Source organism: Lonchura striata, chromosome 11 (assembly GCF_046129695.1).
Source record: "Lonchura striata isolate bLonStr1 chromosome 11, bLonStr1.mat, whole genome shotgun sequence".
NCBI lineage: Eukaryota > Metazoa > Chordata > Aves > Passeriformes > Estrildidae > Lonchura > Lonchura striata.
Window position 1 is genome coordinate 20,563,487 of NC_134613.1, and position 19,847 is coordinate 20,583,333.

The window sequence follows — 19,847 nt, forward strand, 5'->3', positions numbered from 1 at the left end:
ATGGGGTTTTGTCAGCCAGGAGCAGTGCAAAACTTCCCTGTACACTTCTTCCTTTCACCTTAGATTGACAGGACACATCCTGGGCCAGTCAGGCAATCTTGTTTTTTCTCACAGGGGCTTCTCTCTCCACTGAATCACAGAACCACAGAATAATTTGGGTTCAAGGGGCTTAGAGGGCATCTTGCTCCAACCTCCCTGCCATGGGCAAGGAACTTTCCACTCTCCCAGGATGCTCCAAGCCCTGTCCAACCTGGCCTTGAGCACTTCCAGGGATGAGGCAGCCACAGCTGCTCTGTGCAACCTGTTCAGATGCCTAAAGTGAACAATAAGGACCACCACCTGTGAAATTGTATAATGGAGCATATTTGCCCAACCAGACAAATTCTTGACAAAATCCATCAAGTCACCATGAGCTTTTCCATCATCTGTGGCAATTTTCCACCATTAATGCATTTGCCTCTTTGCACATGAGTAAACTGTCAAAGCACAGGTCTGCCTCTGGTAGGCAACCACAGGCGCACAGAACAGGGAAATAAAAAAGGCATTTCTGCTCTGTTCCAGGCTGAATTTACTCTTTAGACAGCAGCAGTGGCCTGGAAAGGCTGAGATCAGAGCTCTGCAGGGACCTGCCTATGCTGCTGAGGAAGAGATGTGGCTGCTCCAAGGGTGCTCCTGCTGCTGATCCCCCAGCAGCTCAGGGCTCACTATTACCAACAATCTGCCCTGTAACACTTGGCTACCTGTACACAACTCTGCCTCTAATTTCTATGTATCCATAACAACTTATAATTCTTTTCCTTTCTTTTTTTCCCTAGCAAAATCCACCCCTTACAAAGCAGGAGGGAAGCTGAAGTTTGCTCCTTCTGAAAGCAAGTCAGTTTCAATTCAAAATCAGAAGGGGTCTTCAATGGTCAAAGGGTATTTTCTTCCTTTTTTTTTTTTTTTTTTTTTTTTTCTAGGAAGGGTTTGATAGTGAATAATTGGAAGAGGGGAAAAAATCACCTCAGGTTGTATATTGCCACTTCCTCTTGCATCGTGGTTAATGCAAACCTTTGATTAGCCTGCTGAAGAGACCACACATTCAATAATTTGAAGCAAAAGGTTAATGGTGTTATTACAACTATTATCCCTTTTAAAATCATTATCCTCTTGTTTTTTATGTCTATATTACCTTCACCTTTCCATGAACCCACTTTACCAGCTGTTTCCTTCCATCATAAAGTTTGCTGAACATCATCCTAGGAATAGGATAAATGCCATGTTTTATCAATCAAGCCTAAGGGAATTCTCAGCTTCTCATAACCTAAACTGTAAAAGGAGATTATTACAAAGTTTCTATTTTGATTTTTAAATTAGCCAGAGTGAAATACATGCTTAATGTCAAGGTGCACAATGTTGCAGTTATGACATCATTTTTCTTGGGAAGTTTTACACATCAGCCAAGTATGACAACTGAAGACTTAGAAGCAATTAATCAATTATCATTAATTTTAAATGGTTCTTCACTCGAAGAACAAATAGTCTCTAGCAAAATATACAGAATGACTAAAATAAAGATAATGAAAACATGATGAAGGTGGTAATCAGCCCCATTTCTAAAGCATCTTCCCGACTCATCACCAAAATCCTACTGACTTTCAGGCAGACTTTTATCCCTCAAAGTGGAAAACTTGAATTAACTTCCTAAAATTTTAGAGCAAGATTGATTTCTAAATCCAAGTCATTGTCTAAAATGTATCTAAAAATCCTCCTTTTTTCTCCAGAGACACTAAGAGGATCCAGATTGCTTAACTCCAGTTTCCTCAAGTCAGTTGCTCCCTCAGCACTTGAACTAAATCCTTTCTCTCTGTAATTAACTTCCTGGTGCAGCTGCTTTACAATTGGTATCTCCTGTCTTATCCATTTCTCCATTTTTCAGATCCTGTGGACACCAACAGTCAGTGTCCCCATGAGTTACACACCGAGCCCAGGTTGGAACACTGGGCCTGGAAGAACTTTTATAAACAGAAGAAATTTCCAGTGAACCTAATTAAGTTTAAAAAATGAAGTGTGGAGGGAAATTAAAGGCCTTAAAACAATCAAATTTTGTAAGTGCTCAGACTTCATTATGCCAAATAAAATTATCACACTCTTCCTGGAATTTGAAAAGAATCTGTTAATGATAATGCCTCTACATGAAAATACATTCTTCACAGAATGGCAACAGTGCAGCATTTACTGAGCTCTTAGTAAAATAAATGAAGAACTCTGTGATTGTGTCCTTTGAACACGGGAAAATACAGGTAGTGCATACTAATGTTTTCCAACAATAGTGCCAATCAGAAAAAAGCTGTGATCTCTGCAGATATTTAAGCAGAACAAAATGTAGGCTCTGCCTATGTTATTTTTATAATCTTGGAGGCACAGCAGAAGTTAATGCCTGCATAACTTAGAGCATTGGTGGCAGCACAAGTGAGACATTTTCTTTTTTTTTTTTAATTTGGAATATTTTTGCTACCAAGTTCTGAGTAGTAATTCATGATGAAGAAAGAGAAAAATTTCCCACGTGAAAGATGTAATAAGGAGCAAATTCCTACAACAAAAGTCCTGTGATTGACATGGTCTTGTCATTATCATTGAAAATAATCTTCTGGTATGCTATAATGACAAGAGGATGTGTAATGTTATTCTGATACAAGAAAAGCCTGTGTACATTCATTGATCCAAATAATTCTAATTCAACCTGTAGAGGAAGATAAGAATCACAGCAGCAGGTAGTTAAAAATCCATCTAGCCCTATATCCGGGTTCTGGCAATGCCTAATATTTCATATTTTAGAAAAAGAAACTGCAAAAGTAACTGCTTCATTGTGTGCATGTCTAAAAATGAACAGTATCAATGGTGTCTTTTTACCTCTCAGGCTTTTCACAGCCAGATGACCACTGCTGGTTTCCACAAAAACAGTTAACACGGCAAGTGAGTTTGATGTGTTCTCTTTTTCTTTAATACATTTATATTTACACATATATGTATAGGAGCATGGCCATAACACATAGATGCATGCAATAAAGTCCTAACCTTTTCTTATATCTCAGGATATGTTGTGCACTTCACTTTAAAAGGAAATACAGGCTTAATGAGCCATGCCTAGTATAGCTGTTTCATTTCTGTTTAATCACAGCTTGAACTGGTTACTGAAACACTTCTCCAGGAAATGTTGAAATATTTTTTAAATGTGGTTAAGCCACTAACTGTTTTTAAAAGTCACCAGATTAAGCACAGACTCCTGGATTTTGGGAAATGAGCCTCATAATAGGAGGCATAAAAGGTTCCAGTTCTTCAGCTTACCTAAGGAAATGTTGAGAGGGTTATAACTCTTGATAAGCATCTAGAAAAATTCTGTAAAGGGAATGATTCAACCTCATACAAAGCAGCAAAAAAAAAAATTAAGAATTTGCTATTTAGAAAACAGTAATTTCTACCTTGAATTAAGACACCATTGCCTTGAAGTAAGATGGAAAACAACAACAGGGACTAGAGAGAATGTGCTGCCATGTCTTGGCACCTTTATGGCAAGATTCTACAACTTTCTAGGATGCTCTGCTTCAGTGTTTGTGAGAGTCTTTGCTTGTGGGCATATGCAGAGGGAACAAGATGTGACTGAAAAAGCTCTGGTCTCCACAGGGTCAATGAAAAGATTTGGGAGAGATTCAGTGTCACTTCCACAGTGGGACATGCTCGTGGAAGGTACAGCTCTACCCTAAGACAATCATTATGATCAGGTTCTGTGCCTTGCAGCATTTATTTACCCATAAATGTAAGAGGATTATTTCCCCCCTGGATGTGTCAGTCAGCACAGCTCCATTGCTGGAGGTGTTCTACCTCCCTCCAAAGCACTGAGCCAGGAGCTCCATGTCTTCTCTTTAACACCAAGAATGTCCTTGGTGGATCCAATGACATGCCTTGCTTATGGGTTCAAGGTTATTCTGGTCACCAAATGTTAGGGAAAGATTGCTAAAAAAGTTGGATTGTTTTGGGATAGCCACACTTTTCTGCCTTCTTTTGCCATCCAGGGTTAATTTCCCTCTCCACACCCCTCACCAGTGACACGGCCCTGCTTTACTTGTTCCTCTCCTGTGGCAAACACTGTGGAAATACTGTCTTGGGGTTTAAACTTGAGAAAAAGCAAGCAAGGAAAACTTGCATTTCTAGTAGCAGCTTGTGATCCTGGGTTAGCTTGACTAGATGGACCTAACAAAGCAGTTACTGTGAAACTCCAAACCCTCTCACAGTGTTATGAGAAAAAAGATTCTACATCCTGAAGCAAATTTGGTTACTCCAGGCATAGGAGGTTCAGTATGTGAATGCATTTGTACAGCTTTCCTAACATCCCCTCCTTCTCTCTTAATATCCCACAATCCGACATCAGGCTGGAGCACCTGACAATGCACGGATCATAAGGACAGAATCACACAGTGTCTACATCTTAAATCATGCTGAAATAGCAGCAAAGGCTGAATAACCTTGTTCCAAGTAAAAGCACACATTCCCATCAGCAAAGCTCCACTGTGATCCTAGGCTGCTCGCTGTCCTGCCCATCATTCGTGTTATCTCAGGCTGCTGACTCCACTTTCCATCCATTGTAGCTCTTCCTCTACATTCCCTTTTGGCATAAAGCATTCCATTATCTCCATTTTCTGCTGAGGTAATGCTTCTCCTAAGCCTGGGCAACAACAACAGCCCAGATTGTAAAGAAAAGGCTTCATCTGGAGCATCTCTGCATCTGCAATTGCTGTGTTTCTGAACCACATCACAAAGGTGATAGCTTCACCCACGTGCTTCCAGTAAATATCTCACTTGGAACAATCTTTACAAAGATTCTGGATATGTCACCTGTGTTTGCTCAGAGTTATGATCCACATCATTGCTTGGTGTGAACTCATAAGGCTGAAGTGGCACCACAAGGCTCACATTCCTGTTTACAGGAATGCTCTGCCAAAAGGTGAGTTCAGATCCAGGCATGCATTTCCCTTCCGTGTGAGGTTTCCTGGTATGAGATTCAGGTTCATCCCAAGTTCAATTTTTTAAAGTTTAAATATTTTTTCTAAAACGCACTTCACAAAGACCTCAAACCCTCAAATTACAGCTCATACAATGAACCAGCTAAAGCAGCACATAACTAAGAACCCAAACGAGTCTGTTAATTCCCCTTTTCTTTTCTGGCTTCATTCCCTTGAGCTGGAACACCAAACCACCATCCACACATGAATAATGCAGCTGCTGTTTAAGAGCTGATTCAACAACAGAAATTTGTATTTTCTCTCCGTGTCAGATATTCACAGGAATATTCCTGACCACCTTGCTTTGAAGTCACTGAAATGCAGAGGGGTGCATGATACAATTGTAGGAAGCTCTTCCTCCAGAAGAGCACTTCCAGAGAGCCACTCTAATTGTGTAGGAGCCACAACCCCAGTAAATCTTTCTGTCCTCAGGAGACAGCAGGATGAAGAGATGTTCTAACCACATCCATTATTTTTCTCTACTCACGCTCCTTGCAAAACCTATAGCAGCTGTAAACATCCAAAACCACCCTGGAGCAGTCCTCTGCTGCCCAGCTGGATTTAGATCACTTTTGTATGCCAGAACAAGCTGTAACAGATCCTGCACTCTGAATCACTATATAAATATTTAAGTAAACAACAGGTCACTCCAGTGTTTTCTTTAGCAGCACATGAAACAACATGATGATCCATCACATGTTGGGATGCACAGAACTGACACACTGGGGACATTTATCCTGTGGGCCTGCTTGGTGCTGCCACCTCATGAGGTGACACAGACGGTCCTGGCTCTGTAGAAAGGACCCTCTGCAGCTTGCACCACCTTCCCCTCTGCCCCAGCCTCCTGAGGCAGGGATGGGACACACCTCTCCCAGCCCTTGGAAGGTAAGGATGGGATGTGTGGCAGCTGTGTGAGCCCATGACTCAGTGCACGAGCCTTGATGGTTTGGTTCTCTGTCATCAGCCTCGTGGCAACCTACTCTGTCCTTCCTCTGCCTCGGCTCCCCTACTCTCATTTGTGATTTTCTGTTTTCAGACATAACCTTTAACTCAAATTGGTCTTTTGGCCTTCAAGGCAATTGTGCTTTGTCAAACTGGGCTGTGTGAACTAACACCTGCCCAGATAAAACCCTCAGATTACTGGGAAAGTACCTCAGAATTTGTTTTTCGCAATGTACCCCATACAGCACAACCCTTAAAAACATCCATCCTGGTGCTTTACACACTGGCTGTAGTAACACATCCGACTAGCTGGGCAGCATCACTTAGAAAAGCATCTCTGCCTCCTCTCAATCTCCTCTCTGTAAATGTCACTTAATTGTCTAAGAAAAATTTGGCTGACCTTTCAATTACTGGTAATAAAATAAAAGCAATAAAAGACTGTCCATGACAGCAAGTGTCACCAGCACCCATTTGCTGCCTTCTCGTGCTGATTGGGAGGCCAGAGAGAATTCATGCTCCACTCAGGGCTGCAGTTCTGGCACAATGCTGATAAAGGAACTCGCTGGTAAAAGGCCAAGAACTAGGGAAAAAAAGGAATTGTCTCTCATGCCTCCCTGTCCTGACTCCACAAACAACTCCAGGATGAGGATTCCTGGGTATCTGGGATAACAAAAGGCGTTATATTCTGAGGGTTTTTGTGGAACTCCAGTGCCTCTAATATCTGCTTTCAGGGGTAAGCGTTGCTCTCAGCCAACTGCTTCCTAACATCTGTCAGAGCCACTGAGATAGCTGAAGTTCTTTGCACATAAAGGATGAGGTAAATGGACAAATCTCCCCTCCCATGCAAAAAAGTCAGGATTTGCGTACTGTTCACCCACACACATCCTGGCTCATGGCTCTTCCACTGAGCTCAGCTGCAGCTCAGACACTGGGATTTTGCCCCTTGTGTTTGGTCCTGGCTAAGAAAGATGCTTGAATGGATGTTAAAGCACAACAATCTCAAATAAGAGCTGCAATTTGTAAATTAGCTGTTAGCAGCTCTCATAAACACTTCCCCAAGTCCTCTTCCAGTAGCAGAAATAGCTCTTCACTCTGTAAACTGCCAGGCTCTTAAGAACAGAAAGGCTTAGTTGGCAAACTGCTGGTGCCTGACTCATGATGAAGAGCTGTGTCTCAGCTCCCCTCAAGCAGGAGGAAGACAGCAAATACTCATCAAGTTTCTCACTTCCTTCCCAGTTACAGCTTGGATTCTTGGAAAACAGAAACCTTGGCACAAGAAGCTGTTACTGAGACCATTTCTTATCTTCTATCTTCCACCAAAAAAAAAAAAAAAAAAAAAAAAAAAAAAAAAGTTATTTACATATTGCGTGTCCTTCCGTTGTGGAAAGTTGGAATCAATTCCACACTTTCACACTTTCCAGAACTCTTCTGTCAGGTTCAAGCCCTGATAGCCCTGTTTTCAACATGTGCAGTGAAATGAGTTAAAACATGATTACTGCATGTAGAAACTATCCATCTAAATTCAGTGACCTGGCCACAGCAGCCATTTCTAAATTAACCAGCAGAGCAAGGATATCACCAGTTACTCTAGGAAGATGTTCTCCTACTTCCTTTCCCTTCATGATGAATCTGTGATTATTGCTAGAGCTGTTCACAGCTTTGTGGATACTCGCCAACGAGACCTTTCTTTGCCTATTCTCTACTCTTACAAGCTAATTTTTGCATTATCCAAGTTTTCTCAGGCAGCTCTTTCTAACACAGTCCTGAATAAAGCAGCAAAATGAGTAGAATGAAATATAACCAGGCATGTTAATATATCTCTTGCTCTGTCACACCTACTCCCACACTCAGATAACCAGGCACACACAAACACCCATGCTGTGAGTGTTCATCTCTTCTTCCTTCCTTCTGGCTTGCCAGAGACTAAAATAGCCATGTAGTGGTTTCCACCATTCATGCTACAACATCACTGTGTGTGGGTCAGCTAAAATGCCTCAAACACCAGAAAGATGGGTAGATGAGAAAACCAATCACTCCATGATAATTACAACAAGTCCTGGTTTTTGATTCTTGTTGGAAAAAAAAAAAAAAGATATATTAAAGGGCAAACAAAATCTGGAACAAGTACCACCTGACTGTGACAGAATATGCCTATTAACTGTGTCCTCTACAGGCTAATTGCTGGAGTTACTGAAGCCTCCCAGCTCTCTCTAATTCTGGGTAATGTTTTGTTTCATAAGCAATTTGCCATGTTTATTCATTTCCCTATCTAGCTCATTTGCACTTGCAAAGAATGAAAGAGAGGCAATGTTTGAATAGTCGCATAATCCCATAAGAGAATTAATTACTTTTATACAGGATCTAAATCATGCAGAAAAAAGGGAGTTGTGGGATTCCGATTTTTTTTTCCCCTCTGTATCGTACTCTCAAAATCAGTCTGCACATACACATATTGTACCTAATGAAATTCATCAAATAAGCAAATATTCAATCTGCACATCCAAGCATGGTCTCTTGGCTGACTACAAAACTAACCTGATACTTGACAATGTGAAAAACTGCATACAAGGAAAAGATTGATGCAAAACTAACCACGTCTGAGTTTAATTGAACTTAAAAAAATACCAAAATAGCACAACTTTATACCCCACAAATCCCAACTACAATGCAACATTTGCAGTTTATGTAAAGAATTATTTCAAATGCACAAAGGGACGTGAACAGGCAACAATTCTGTCAATATTTGACCAACCACTATCATAACAGAGTTATTTTCTTTACATAATTTTCATCACAAGCTGGAGAATGCATGGCCAAAGGTTGAAACAAAGCCCATGAGTTCACCCCATCTGTAAGCACATTCCTTTTCCCCAGGTCACAATTGATTAACATGGATGTGTGCATGAACCTGTAGCCAACAAAAAGTGTTCCAAAGGCCTACCTGGCTTTTGGCAAGTTCCTCACAGAAGGAACTCTCAATAGGAGGCTACATTTCACAGGACCCACAAGTGTTCTGAGGAAACCTGGATTTATCTTATTGGTTATTTATTTAAAAGCCAAGGGCTGAAGACAAGTTTTGCTAATTTCAGTAATTAACTGAGTCAGCTGGGAAGCACCAGGCCAGTGTTTTGCAGCGCCCCAGAGGGATGGAGGAATGCAGGAAGATGCAGCTGTCAGAAGCTTCGAGCACGCAGGTGACGGAGCAGGAAATGACTCCTTGGTCACCCATGGAAAAGCCGGCAGATCACCCACCTCACACACCTCCTGGGAGATGCTTTGCTGTCAGCCTGGGCCACCGTAAAACAACACAAGGCCAAGAACAGCATTAATTGCAGCATGTGTCCAGCAGAATCGAAGCATTTTGGTTTGCAGCAGGGCTTGGGTTGGCTGGAGGTGGGCGACTTGGACATACTCAACCCCTCCAGCAACTCTGACATACTCACCGCTCTTCCACTGTCTGCAGGGGTTTCCTAAGCTTCTGCTTCTAAACAGAACAGCAAAACTTTGCATTTATTCTTTATTCTACCTCCCAAGTGTCACCTATGGATGATGTGCTCAGGTGGGACAGCACACAGCGGGGTGCACCCATTTCACTGCCCAGGTACCAAGCGGGGCTGTAAGAGCAAGTTGTTGAACCAGGGAGCTTTTTGCTTTATAATGTGCAGAAACACAGTATTTGTGCGCCAGGCACGAGGGTTTCCACGCTGTCCAGGACGGTTTATTTAGAGCTAAACCCCTTGACCTCCTGCCCTTCAGTGGGGTGAAAAGGGGTAGGTAACATCCAGGCAAAACGCGGGGGGAGAACAGCAGCACCGCTTTTGCGAATTTAACAGCACCACCATCGCTTTCCCGAACTTAACAGTCCCAGCCAGCCCGGCTGCCAGCGGGCGAGGGTGAGACAGACCCAGAGCGCCGCGCTGCCTCCCTCTCTCCCGCGGCAGCACCCGGGGCACACCGAGACACGATCTCCCCTGAGCGCGGGGTCACCGAGGGCACACGGCTTTCCCACAGCGCTGGGCGGGCGGGCAGTGACCAGGAGCAGCCGAAGCGAGGCACATACCGCCCGAGCCGCCGCCGCCCGGGGCCCGTCACGGCGGGGCGTGAAGGGCTGAGGGGCGAGAGCCCCGCCCCGGCCCCGCCCCCGCTCCCTGTTTACCCACAGGCTGTGCACGTGGTGGCCGCGCCGCGCCATTGGTCGGCGCGCCGGGGCCCTGCCGCCGCCCCGCCAATCGCCGCGCTGTCCACGCGCTCCTGCCCGCGCCCGATTGGCCCCGGCGCGGCGATCACGCAGCGTGACGCACTCCGGGCGTGCGCCCGCCGCGTACCAATGAGGCGGGGGCGCAGGGGCGGCCCGCGGCGAATGGCGGCGCGCGGGGCCGCGGCGCGGCCAATGGGCGGCGCGCGGGGGCGGGACGCGGCGCCGCGGGCGCAGGCGGAGACGGGCGCGTTTAAAGCGCTGGGCGAGGGCGGGCGCGGTTCCCCCGCGGCCGGGGAGCGATGGCGGCGGCCGGGCCGGGCCCCGGGGCCGGCGGCGCGGTGAAGACGCTGGCCCTGGTGCTGGAGGACGAGGCCCGGCGCGGCGGCGGCGGCGGCGGCTACTGCAGCGGGGACACGGTGTCCGGGCAGGTGCTGCTGGAGCTGGCGGGGCCGCTGCCGCTCCGCGGGCTGCGCCTGGAGGCCGCGGGCCGGGCGCGCGTCGCTTGGAGCGAGAGCCCGGGCGCGGTGCCCGGGGCGGGCACCTGGGGGGTGGCGGTGCGGGCGCCGGGCCCGGGGCCGCGGCGGGAGGCGGAGGTGCGGTACCTGGACATCCGGCAGAGCCTCCTGCGGGACCCGCCCGAAGGTGAGCGCGGCGCGGGCCCGGCCCTGCCGCAGCCGCGGCGGGTGGGAGCGGGGGAGCGGCGCCGCGGGAAGGCGGCGAGGGGAGGCGGAGCGGGATCGCTCCAGCGGCGCCCGAAGGAGCGGGCACGGCCGGGCAGCGCTGCCGTGTGCCCGCGGAGGATCGCTGCCTCATCCGCGAGTCCCTCTGTGCGGGCTGACAAATGCCGAGCGGGACTGGAATAAAGTAAAATGGAAATAAAATAAAAGCCGCACTCGGTTCCCTGCGCTGTGTGCCAGTCGTGCAGGGGCTCGGCCCTTCCGTGCGCCCATCCCTCCGCGCTGGGTGTGCGGCACAAGCAGCAGCTCCTGGAAGCTGCCGTGGAAGACCCTGGAAGCAGCCAGGCTCATCCAGCGGGTTAAGGAGAGGCAGGGGAACTCGCTGTCGCTCAGACACTGCAGCACTACGGCAGCGGGGAAAAAAATTAAAGACAGAAGAACGACATTTCGTTCTGTACGGGTGAAACGCAGCTCAGGATGAGCTGTAGGAAAAGGAGATTCAGGCCTTGTAAATTGTGTAACAGTAGGCCCTGTATGAATAAATTGGGAGCTCATGTATTTATAGTATTTTGTCGTGCTGACTTTAAATTGCAATTTTTTCAGACATAAGTTGATTTGTTAATTGGAAAAGTAGATTAATTGCTGTCCTGCTGAAAATAAACTTACTTTATGCTTTGCAGAAGCCATTTTGGATTAGAAATTGGCCAGAGTCCTGAGCTGAATCTCAAGGTCTCCCATGTTTTCTTGATTTTTGTTTTTCATTGAAATCACATCACAGCATAAATAAAGTGTGGGCCACAGTCCAGAACCCACTGGGATCAATAAAAACTTCTTGCATCTGGGTGTTTTCATACATAAATAATTTATAAAAGTGTCTGCTTTGTTCTATTTCTGGAATAACTAAAACATAGTATTCATTCTTATCCTACAGGTGAGGAAAACTTAATTCTTCTAGATGGAAGACACGAATTTCCGTTCAGCTTTCAGCTCCCTCAAGAGTAAGTTCAGTAATCCAACCTGAAGGGATTGTGCTGGATGCTGCTTCTAGGGGAACATTAACTTAATGTAGTTTGACTTGTGTTTTTTTTAGTATCAGCTTTATATGTTTGTCTTAATCAAGCACTGTGTAGACAGGCCTTGCTTGCTTCAGCTTCTTCCCCAAGGCCCTAAAAGTACAAGCTGTAAATTGGGAAACATTGATGTGTGCAGGAAGTGTTAATGTTTGGAGCTGAATTATTAATTGAAGGTAATGGTTTTATGACTCCTTGTTGCAGACCTCTGGTGACCTCTTTTACTGGGAAGTATGGCAGTATCCAGTACTATGTGAAAGCAGTTCTGGAGAGGCCTGCTGTGCCTGACCAGAGTGTGCAGACAGAGCTGCAGATCATCAGCCATATCGATGTCAACTCACCAGCTCTCTTGGTAAGAGGGTCCCCCACTCCTCCTCCCCGCTGTAAAACCAGCTGCAAATAAACCATTTCCAAGCAGCATTCCCATCCAGCCATAACCCTTCCCATGTTATTGCAGAGCATCATTTTCTGACTTCTGAAAGCATATAAGCTCCCTAAGCTTTTTTCTATAAATAGATTATCTTAGGTTGGGTGAATAGCAAACAGAGTGGCTTTTTTAATACCATTGATTACATCCCTGCTGGCAGAGATGCTCCTGCCAAAAAGTTAGGCAGGCTTCAGATGCATAAATAAGGCTTAATAATAGTAATGTATGTGTGCAGAGTAGTTACTCTTACCAGAGCAACTACATTCACAGGGCTGCAGTGTCCTAAACTCTACAATAATAGTAGGTTGAGGAGCAGTAATTAGAGAAGAGTATTAATCATGCCCAGCCTGTCATTTAGGCTCTGGCCATTATGTTACGTATCCCTGCATTTTGCATGTCGTTTTCTAACATGAAGTGTGTGCAGCAGCTGCTCCAGAGATCCTTTCAGTTATTTCCCTATGACAGATTTGGCCACATTAAAGCATTGAGTTTTTAATAATCACTGGAAATACTGTAGAGTAATAAGAAAGATCAGGCATTAAGTAATGAGTAAATAGGCAAGATGGAAGCTAATGAGCTGGATTCTTTTATCTCAACCCATATTATGAAAATAATATAAAATTATACCTTGCACTTTCATGATAGCAACTGGATCTAAATGGTTATTCATTTAAATATGAATGAGTAATTTCTGTTTTATTTAAAATGGTAGGATAATTTTAACATCATGACGTGAACATAGAAAAGAGATGTTTTGAGCAGGCTTTTTTTTCCCCCCTCATTACATGCTTACATTTTAATCCATTCTAGAGAGAACTTAGGGTATTTTGGCAGTGACATCTGTAAGCAGAATTTCTATTCAGGAGTTTGAAGGCATCATAGCCATGTTCTGTAAGGACAAAGCAGACCATAGGTTATTTACAGAGGAGGCCTGTGGGACACATCAGGAAGGCAGTGCCAATCTTAATGGATTCCAAGGCTACCACCAAAAGTGCAAAACAACAGGGCTTTTTTCATTCTAATAAACAAAATACAAAAGCAATTTGCATTATTGTATTGACTGAATGCCACTTCCCAGTAAACCATTTTGAGTAGCTTTAATCCTGGCTTGGACACTTGACATGTGTGCTTGTGAGTTTATTCTAATGAAAACGCTACAGGCAGTGTAAATGTCGTCCAGTGTGACAGTCCTTGAATAACTAAGATGGTTTTTGTCATGCCTCTACATTTTTGGGAGGGTTTTGTGGCTTGCAGGTAATGAAGGTGCATCCCCTTAGCCCAGTGTCTACATATCTTTATCCTTTCTTAAAGATAAAAAAGTAAAAATATTACCTGCTTAACTGTTAGTTGTTTGCACATAAAATTAATTCTGCATTCTTCTGCACTGAGAAAAATGGAGATAAACACCACAGTATTTCATGAGACCGTTAAAAAGTTAGTTTTGAAGACACACTGGCTTGTATTTAAATCTCAGTCTAAATACAGACTGAAATTTGAAAAGATAAATGTTCAGATTGCCAAACCTTGGTTCCATTTCACATGGTGGCAAAAACTACAGTTGCACTGAGCAGTTCAGGGATTCAGATCACATGGATTTTAGAGCTGGGTTGCAATGACTGATATGCATAACACTAAACTGCAAGTGATTGAGAGCTTTATCCCATAAAATGAAAAATACTGTATATTTTATAGACACCTGTTCTAAGAAGTCAGGAGAAGATGGTTGGCTGTTGGTTTTTCACCTCTGGGCCAGTGTCTCTCAGTGCCAAAATTGAGAGGAAGGGATACTGTAATGGTAAGAATAGTTATCTTAAAAATACGAATACTAAGCACCTAATAGGTTTGGGGTTTTTTTAATCTTAGTGAAGCCAACACTTTGTAGTTCAAAAAATAGTTTTCTTTAATAGAAGTAAGTTAAGATCCATATGAATTTGATTTTTTTAAAAAAAATAATCTTATCTTTCCCCTTGGGAATATAAATTGAAAGGAAGTCCTGTTAATTTTTTGGGAAATCCATGTACATTTGTGTGTAAAGAACAACAAAATATTTTTATCTGGGATAAAATACTTAACTGGGATGTAATTAGGTTTTTACATCCTATTTTTGTAGATTTACACTTTCGTAAGAATGAGCTTTAGCAGCTTCTTCATCTTGATAACATTAGATACATTGAGAAAATAAAACATCCTGAAATTCATTTAGTACTATATAAAAGGAAGATTGGGGCATAATTTGCAAATAAAGCTTTTATAGCTTGTTCATATTATGCTTAATGTTTCAAAATGAATCATAGTTTATGTGTAAAACATAGTAGGTGGCTATAATTTTGCCTGGATACCACTCTGAAAAAAATAAACTGGCTTGAGGAAACTTAGCAAGTATTGTTCTCATAACAGTGCAGATGATGTACGTGCTGTGTAACATGCTTTGATACTCCCAGAGGAAAGTTGGTAAATACCAATTATTCATTGGACTTTTTCTGTTTCTAAGGGGAAGCCATCCCAATCTATGCAGAAATTGAGAACTGCTCTTCTCGTTTGATTGTTCCAAAAGCTGCCATTTTCCAAACACAAACTTACCTGGCCAGTGGGAAGACAAAAACCTTCCGTCAGATGGTTGCCAATGTCCGAGGAAACCACATTGCCTCTGGGAGTACAGATACCTGGAATGGGAAAACTCTGAAAATCCCACCTGTATCCCCATCTATACTTGACTGCTGCATTATTAGAGTAGAATATTCATTAGCTGTAAGTATTGGGTTTTCAAATGTACAAAATTTAGATAGTGTATTCAATTGGGAATAGAAGAATTTATGGAGTAGCTGTTAGGTTTTTAACTTGGGAACTACAATAAATACAAATCTAGAGAAAGGTGTCCTAGCCTGTGGTGGAAGGTTAGAACTAGATGATCTTTAAGATCCCTTCTAACCCACACCATTCCATGACTCTATGAAAAATAAATATCATCAACCACATACATGAGAGACTGAAGGTCAGAAAGAGATTCTGAGATGGAAAGATGGGAATAATGTGGAAAAGGGAGAAATGTTTCTGAGGAAAAAGCAGCTTAGTTTCAGACATTTTGGGAGAGCATTTCAAGCTCAAGTGATTCTTTCCAGAAATGGGAAGATAAGACTGAAAGTCAAGTCTGTAATTATGTTTGTCAGGATGGTTTTTATTTTTTAATGTCACTTAGAGATAAGTTACGGAAAGAAGGAAACTGCAGTAAAATAAGGAAAGCTGCCAGAGTATTAGCTAAGCATATCTGGGATGACAAAGCTCTTAATTTTAAAATTTGCAGTGTAGAGAGTAGGGCAGCTTCTAAGGGCAGCATTCAATGGGGTCTCATGATGTTTTTTTCTTCTGTTTGGGGGTTGTCACATAGGTGTATATCCATATTCCTGGTGCTAAGAAATTGATGATTGAAATGCCTGTGGTGATTGGCACTATTCCATGTATTGGATTTTCAAGCAGAAACTCCAGCATTACCAGCCAGTTTAGTATGGATATGAGTTGGCTGGCATTGACCATGCCTGAACACCCTGAAGGTAATAAATACATATTGAACTGTCTCTAATCCAGCACAGCACTGTCTGCAGCAGATGGGTGCAGTGCCAGTTTAAGGGCACTGCCAGGGATGTAGACAATGGAAATACGACTCAGAGTTCTTAAATTGAGATCCAGAATGATTGGTGAGGTTACCCCAACTCCAGTCTTCCTGAAGTCTCTCTGTACCCCATCTGACTGAAACAACCAACTTCTGATGGTGGGAATATTCTACTCATTACTGAATATATCTTGATACAACACAGGTTTGCTGCTGGAGTTGTCCTAAAAGCACAGCACTCTCTATTCCTGCTGAATCACTTGAGTTTACTGAAAAAATATTTTTAGTTACAGTATTTCTGAGTTCAGTGCACTTGCAATAAAGTTTTTGTAGTCTTGGATATACTGTAATGTTCTCGCTGTGAGTGAGTGAATAGGTTGCAATATGACAGAAACATCTCTTGTGTTTCAGCACCACCAAATTATGCTGATGTAGTGTCTGAGGAAGAGTTTTCCAGACATGTTCCTGCTTATCCACCTCCCATTGACTGTGAGGAACAGTTGTGTTGTCCTGTATTTGCTTACATACAAGAGTTCCGGTTTCAGCCTCCACCTCTTTATTCAGAGGTAAGAAAATAAATAGCAGGTGGTGTTTTTATTGTCATATGGCAAAAAAAAAAACCCCAAACATACCTAAATGCAAGAATTGCAGGCAGTAACTGTTGTCTTTCTTCTCTCCTTAGATTGATCCACATCCAACTGATGTAGAAGAAGTTCAGCCTGTTTCATTCATGCTCTGAGGATTTGTAATGAGCATCGTGATGAATGTCTTAATCTTTCTGCTGCTTAAGCTGGTAGTGCAGCTAAAAAGGAAACAGTTTTCTTTTTCAAAACTTGAGTCTGTGTATGAGAAAGGCAAAGGAAAATGGAGAAGGAGGTATGAGCACGTTTGGTGATAAAAGAGAACCTGCTGGATTAGTCTGCACAGAGGATAACAGGAGCAGCTGAGCTTGGGATACTTGAGAAGTACCTGAAAATAATAAAACAAAAATGCATCAGTGAAATACTGAATGTTTTTCAAAAAATGGATACACTACACAAAGTACGAGGAGGAGGAGATGTGTGGATCTTCTGAGGGGAAAAGAATTTATATTTTGTTGGCAACGCTCTGGAAGAATGTACATAGTGACATTGAGAGCTCCTGTAGTAGAACAGAATGTGGGGTGAGAAAACATTTCCAAAAGATTCCAGTGTTCAAGGGGCTTCAGCTTTGCACTGTCTGCATCCAAAAAAGGAGCACTACTGCAACACAGAGTGAAGTCTTAACTTCATGTTTGATGGGAGCCTGCCCTTCTCACAACTGCCAAGTGGTACTATTTCCTCATTCATCACGATCCTGAGGACACCCGCTGTGGATGACAGAATGGCTGTTACTCAATATTACAAAGGCAACCATTTCCTGAATGCAAGACACAAGTGTGGAACAAACTGAACTTTGAGATGAGCTTATGCACTATGCTTTCTTTCAAGGGATTTCTTAAGGGAATTACTCTAACCTCTTCTACTGTGAGTTCTTCTTCTGCATCTTAAGCCTATGGATAGCATGATAAGGGGAAGCTTGGCAAGGGAGAAACCTTTTGCCAGCAGCAGGTATACTTGGCAAAGTGGACAATATTTATTTATTCAAAAGCCTTTATAAGCCTACCTCTGTTTTGGATATTTACTTACGGTCAGATTTGAGACCAAAAAAAAGTCTTGTTAAAGCTCCAGTATACTTCAAGGTTCTAAAAGGGACCCTAAATGGTTTCTGTGGTTAGTGAATGAGATATGAGGTGTAGGGAGAGGTGTAAATATACCCAGAATAGACATAGCTTATAACTGAAGTGAAAGCAGATATCAGGGGAACAAAATCCTCTGGTAATGGCACAAAGCTTTTCATTACTCCTGCATTTTTGTCTAAAGATCTATTGTCAGGGGCTGCACTGGTCAATTGCTATCCATACTATATATGATGGTGTGTTTCCTTGTTTGTTTTTGCTGTTTAATTTTGTTTTGGTGCAATATTTTAATGTTTTCTTCCTCAGGTCATTTAGAACAGTGAGAGTTTGTTGCTGCTAAGAGTGAAGGCACAGCATTTACTTGCCCTTCTGCTGCCTTCATTTAAAAGTAGAGTGTTTGCTTCCTGCCAGCCATCAATTGGGATCAGTAAACAGTCACCAACAGATCACTTACAGGAGCAGAAAACAGCATTGTCAACATGCATGTTTACAGTCCTGTCTTTGAAATACAGGGGATTTTGGACTCCTAGAAATACTCCATATGTCTTACAGAAGGGTTTGGGGTTAAACCCCGGTGCTTCATGTGGTCAAACTGTACTTTCTGATAACTACAAAAATAGCAATTCATTCCATGAATAACTGCAGTTTAAACAAAGTCTAAATGTTTTTTATGAAATCTGTCTCTTCACTTAAGAAGCAGGGATTTTTCTACAGGCATACACACATGCGTATATTTAGTCTTCTTTTAGTTTAACTTCCTTACATTGTCTAATTTCTAGCACTTCACCTCAAATCCCTTTTGCATTAGTGTGAAAGACAGACTGCTGGAGATTCACATTTCTAAACTGCAGTTACTCCTTTCATTTGCAATATTTAGTATTGTCTTCTATAGCAAATGCAGCTTTAACCAAAATTTGAGTGCATGATTTAGAAAGGACATTCCAAAAATTATTATTTAAGTTTCAAGGTGTAGCTCTCATGCCTTTTTATTTATTCAAGTGAGGGCCTGCCCATACAATCAATGCAGGATTTTCATTTACATCATCTGGAAAGGGAACAAGCATCTTTTCCTTAAACAGATACCATTATAGTTACTTGAAAAGTAATTTGGTCTTGTAATAACTTGCATGGTAATAATTTAAAATATTAGCTTAAAGAACATTAGGTGCTTTTTTGGACTGTAATACATGATAATGTGTGCTACCTGGTATAATAATGGTCAAGCAAACAGCAGTATGAAGGGTAAAGGTGTGCTTTTTTTTTTTTTTTTTCTAAAATCTTTGAGTTGTTTTCTATTCTTTGCAGATAAACTGTGGCCTTAGATTGTTTGCTGCAAAAAAAGTCGACTATTATGTGTTTCTTAGGAAGCACACATGGCCCTTCAAAGGAGGGGTGAAAACAAGATTAAGTTCTGCTCTCTGGCACTTGGCTTAGTGCAGAAATTGATCCTTAAAAATAATTACTGTTTGCACAATAATAAGTTCAATATGCAGGGGCTTTGTTTTGATAACTGTGAAACAGTTTAAAAGAGACAAAATAAAAAAAGCTGTTTAACATACAGGAACATGATTGTATTTTCTACTAATGAATGAGCCCCATGGGTTCTTTGTTAATAAAAGTGTCAAATCTACTTTGTGCTGTTTATCTCTGGTTTGGTGCTATGTCAAAAAATACCTGTATTCTACCCTACGGATCTCTAATTCTTCTCTGATCTGGGAATTATTCCTTCATGTGTCACTGTTTCAGTTCCCTGAACTATTCATAACCGAGAACTGGAACAAATGGATCAAACAGGGCCTACTCCCACCCGTAGTTATTATGTAACAGGGACTTACCTGTAAGGATTGAAGGATGGGAGCTCTAATTGCATCTTTCATCTCACAGATTAATTTTTGAGGATATTTTGTTTCCTTTAGACAAGATTAGAGCAACAAAGTAAAGATAAATACATCAGAACAACCTTAGAACTAGAGTGCAGAGTGACTGAAGCAGAGAACCTGCTGCTGTGGGGAAAGAGGTGACAAACTGTACCTGCCCCATGCTCCCCTGAGCCAGGAGTGGGATGATAAATCTCCATCAGGGTCCTGCCTCCCAGGGGTTTGAGGAACAAACAAACAACAGTTGATTTCTTCTTCCTGTTTCCATTTCTGAGGGAAGATGGCAAATTTCT

General features: G+C 42.7%; 1 protein-coding gene across 1 annotated transcript; it reads left to right on the forward strand.

Moving 5' to 3' along the window:
* The first annotated feature begins 10,476 nt into the window (after positions 1 to 10,476).
* On the forward strand, positions 10,477 to 19,307 carry ARRDC4 (arrestin domain containing 4). The gene is made up of 8 exons (XM_021552604.2): positions 10,477 to 10,821; positions 11,788 to 11,854; positions 12,131 to 12,278; positions 14,046 to 14,148; positions 14,845 to 15,101; positions 15,739 to 15,901; positions 16,372 to 16,526; positions 16,643 to 19,307. The coding sequence occupies exons 1-8, from the start codon at positions 10,479 to 10,481 to the stop codon at positions 16,697 to 16,699; spliced, it is 1,293 nt and encodes a 430-aa protein (XP_021408279.2). The 5' UTR covers positions 10,477 to 10,478; the 3' UTR covers positions 16,700 to 19,307.
* The last annotated feature ends 540 nt before the right edge of the window (positions 19,308 to 19,847 follow it).

Bases quoted from the DNA above. Each gene is read 5' to 3' on its own strand.
- ARRDC4 (XM_021552604.2), top strand. From the start codon at position 10,479: ATGGCGGCGGCCGGGCCGGGCCCCGGGGCCGGCGGCGCGGTGAAGACG. The intron at 15,102-15,738 runs GTAAGTATTGGG...GTTGTCACATAG, and splicing joins GAGTAGAATATTCATTAGCT to GTGTATATCCATATTCCTGG. The intron at 16,527-16,642 runs GTAAGAAAATAA...TTCTCTCCTTAG, and splicing joins CTCCACCTCTTTATTCAGAG to ATTGATCCACATCCAACTGA.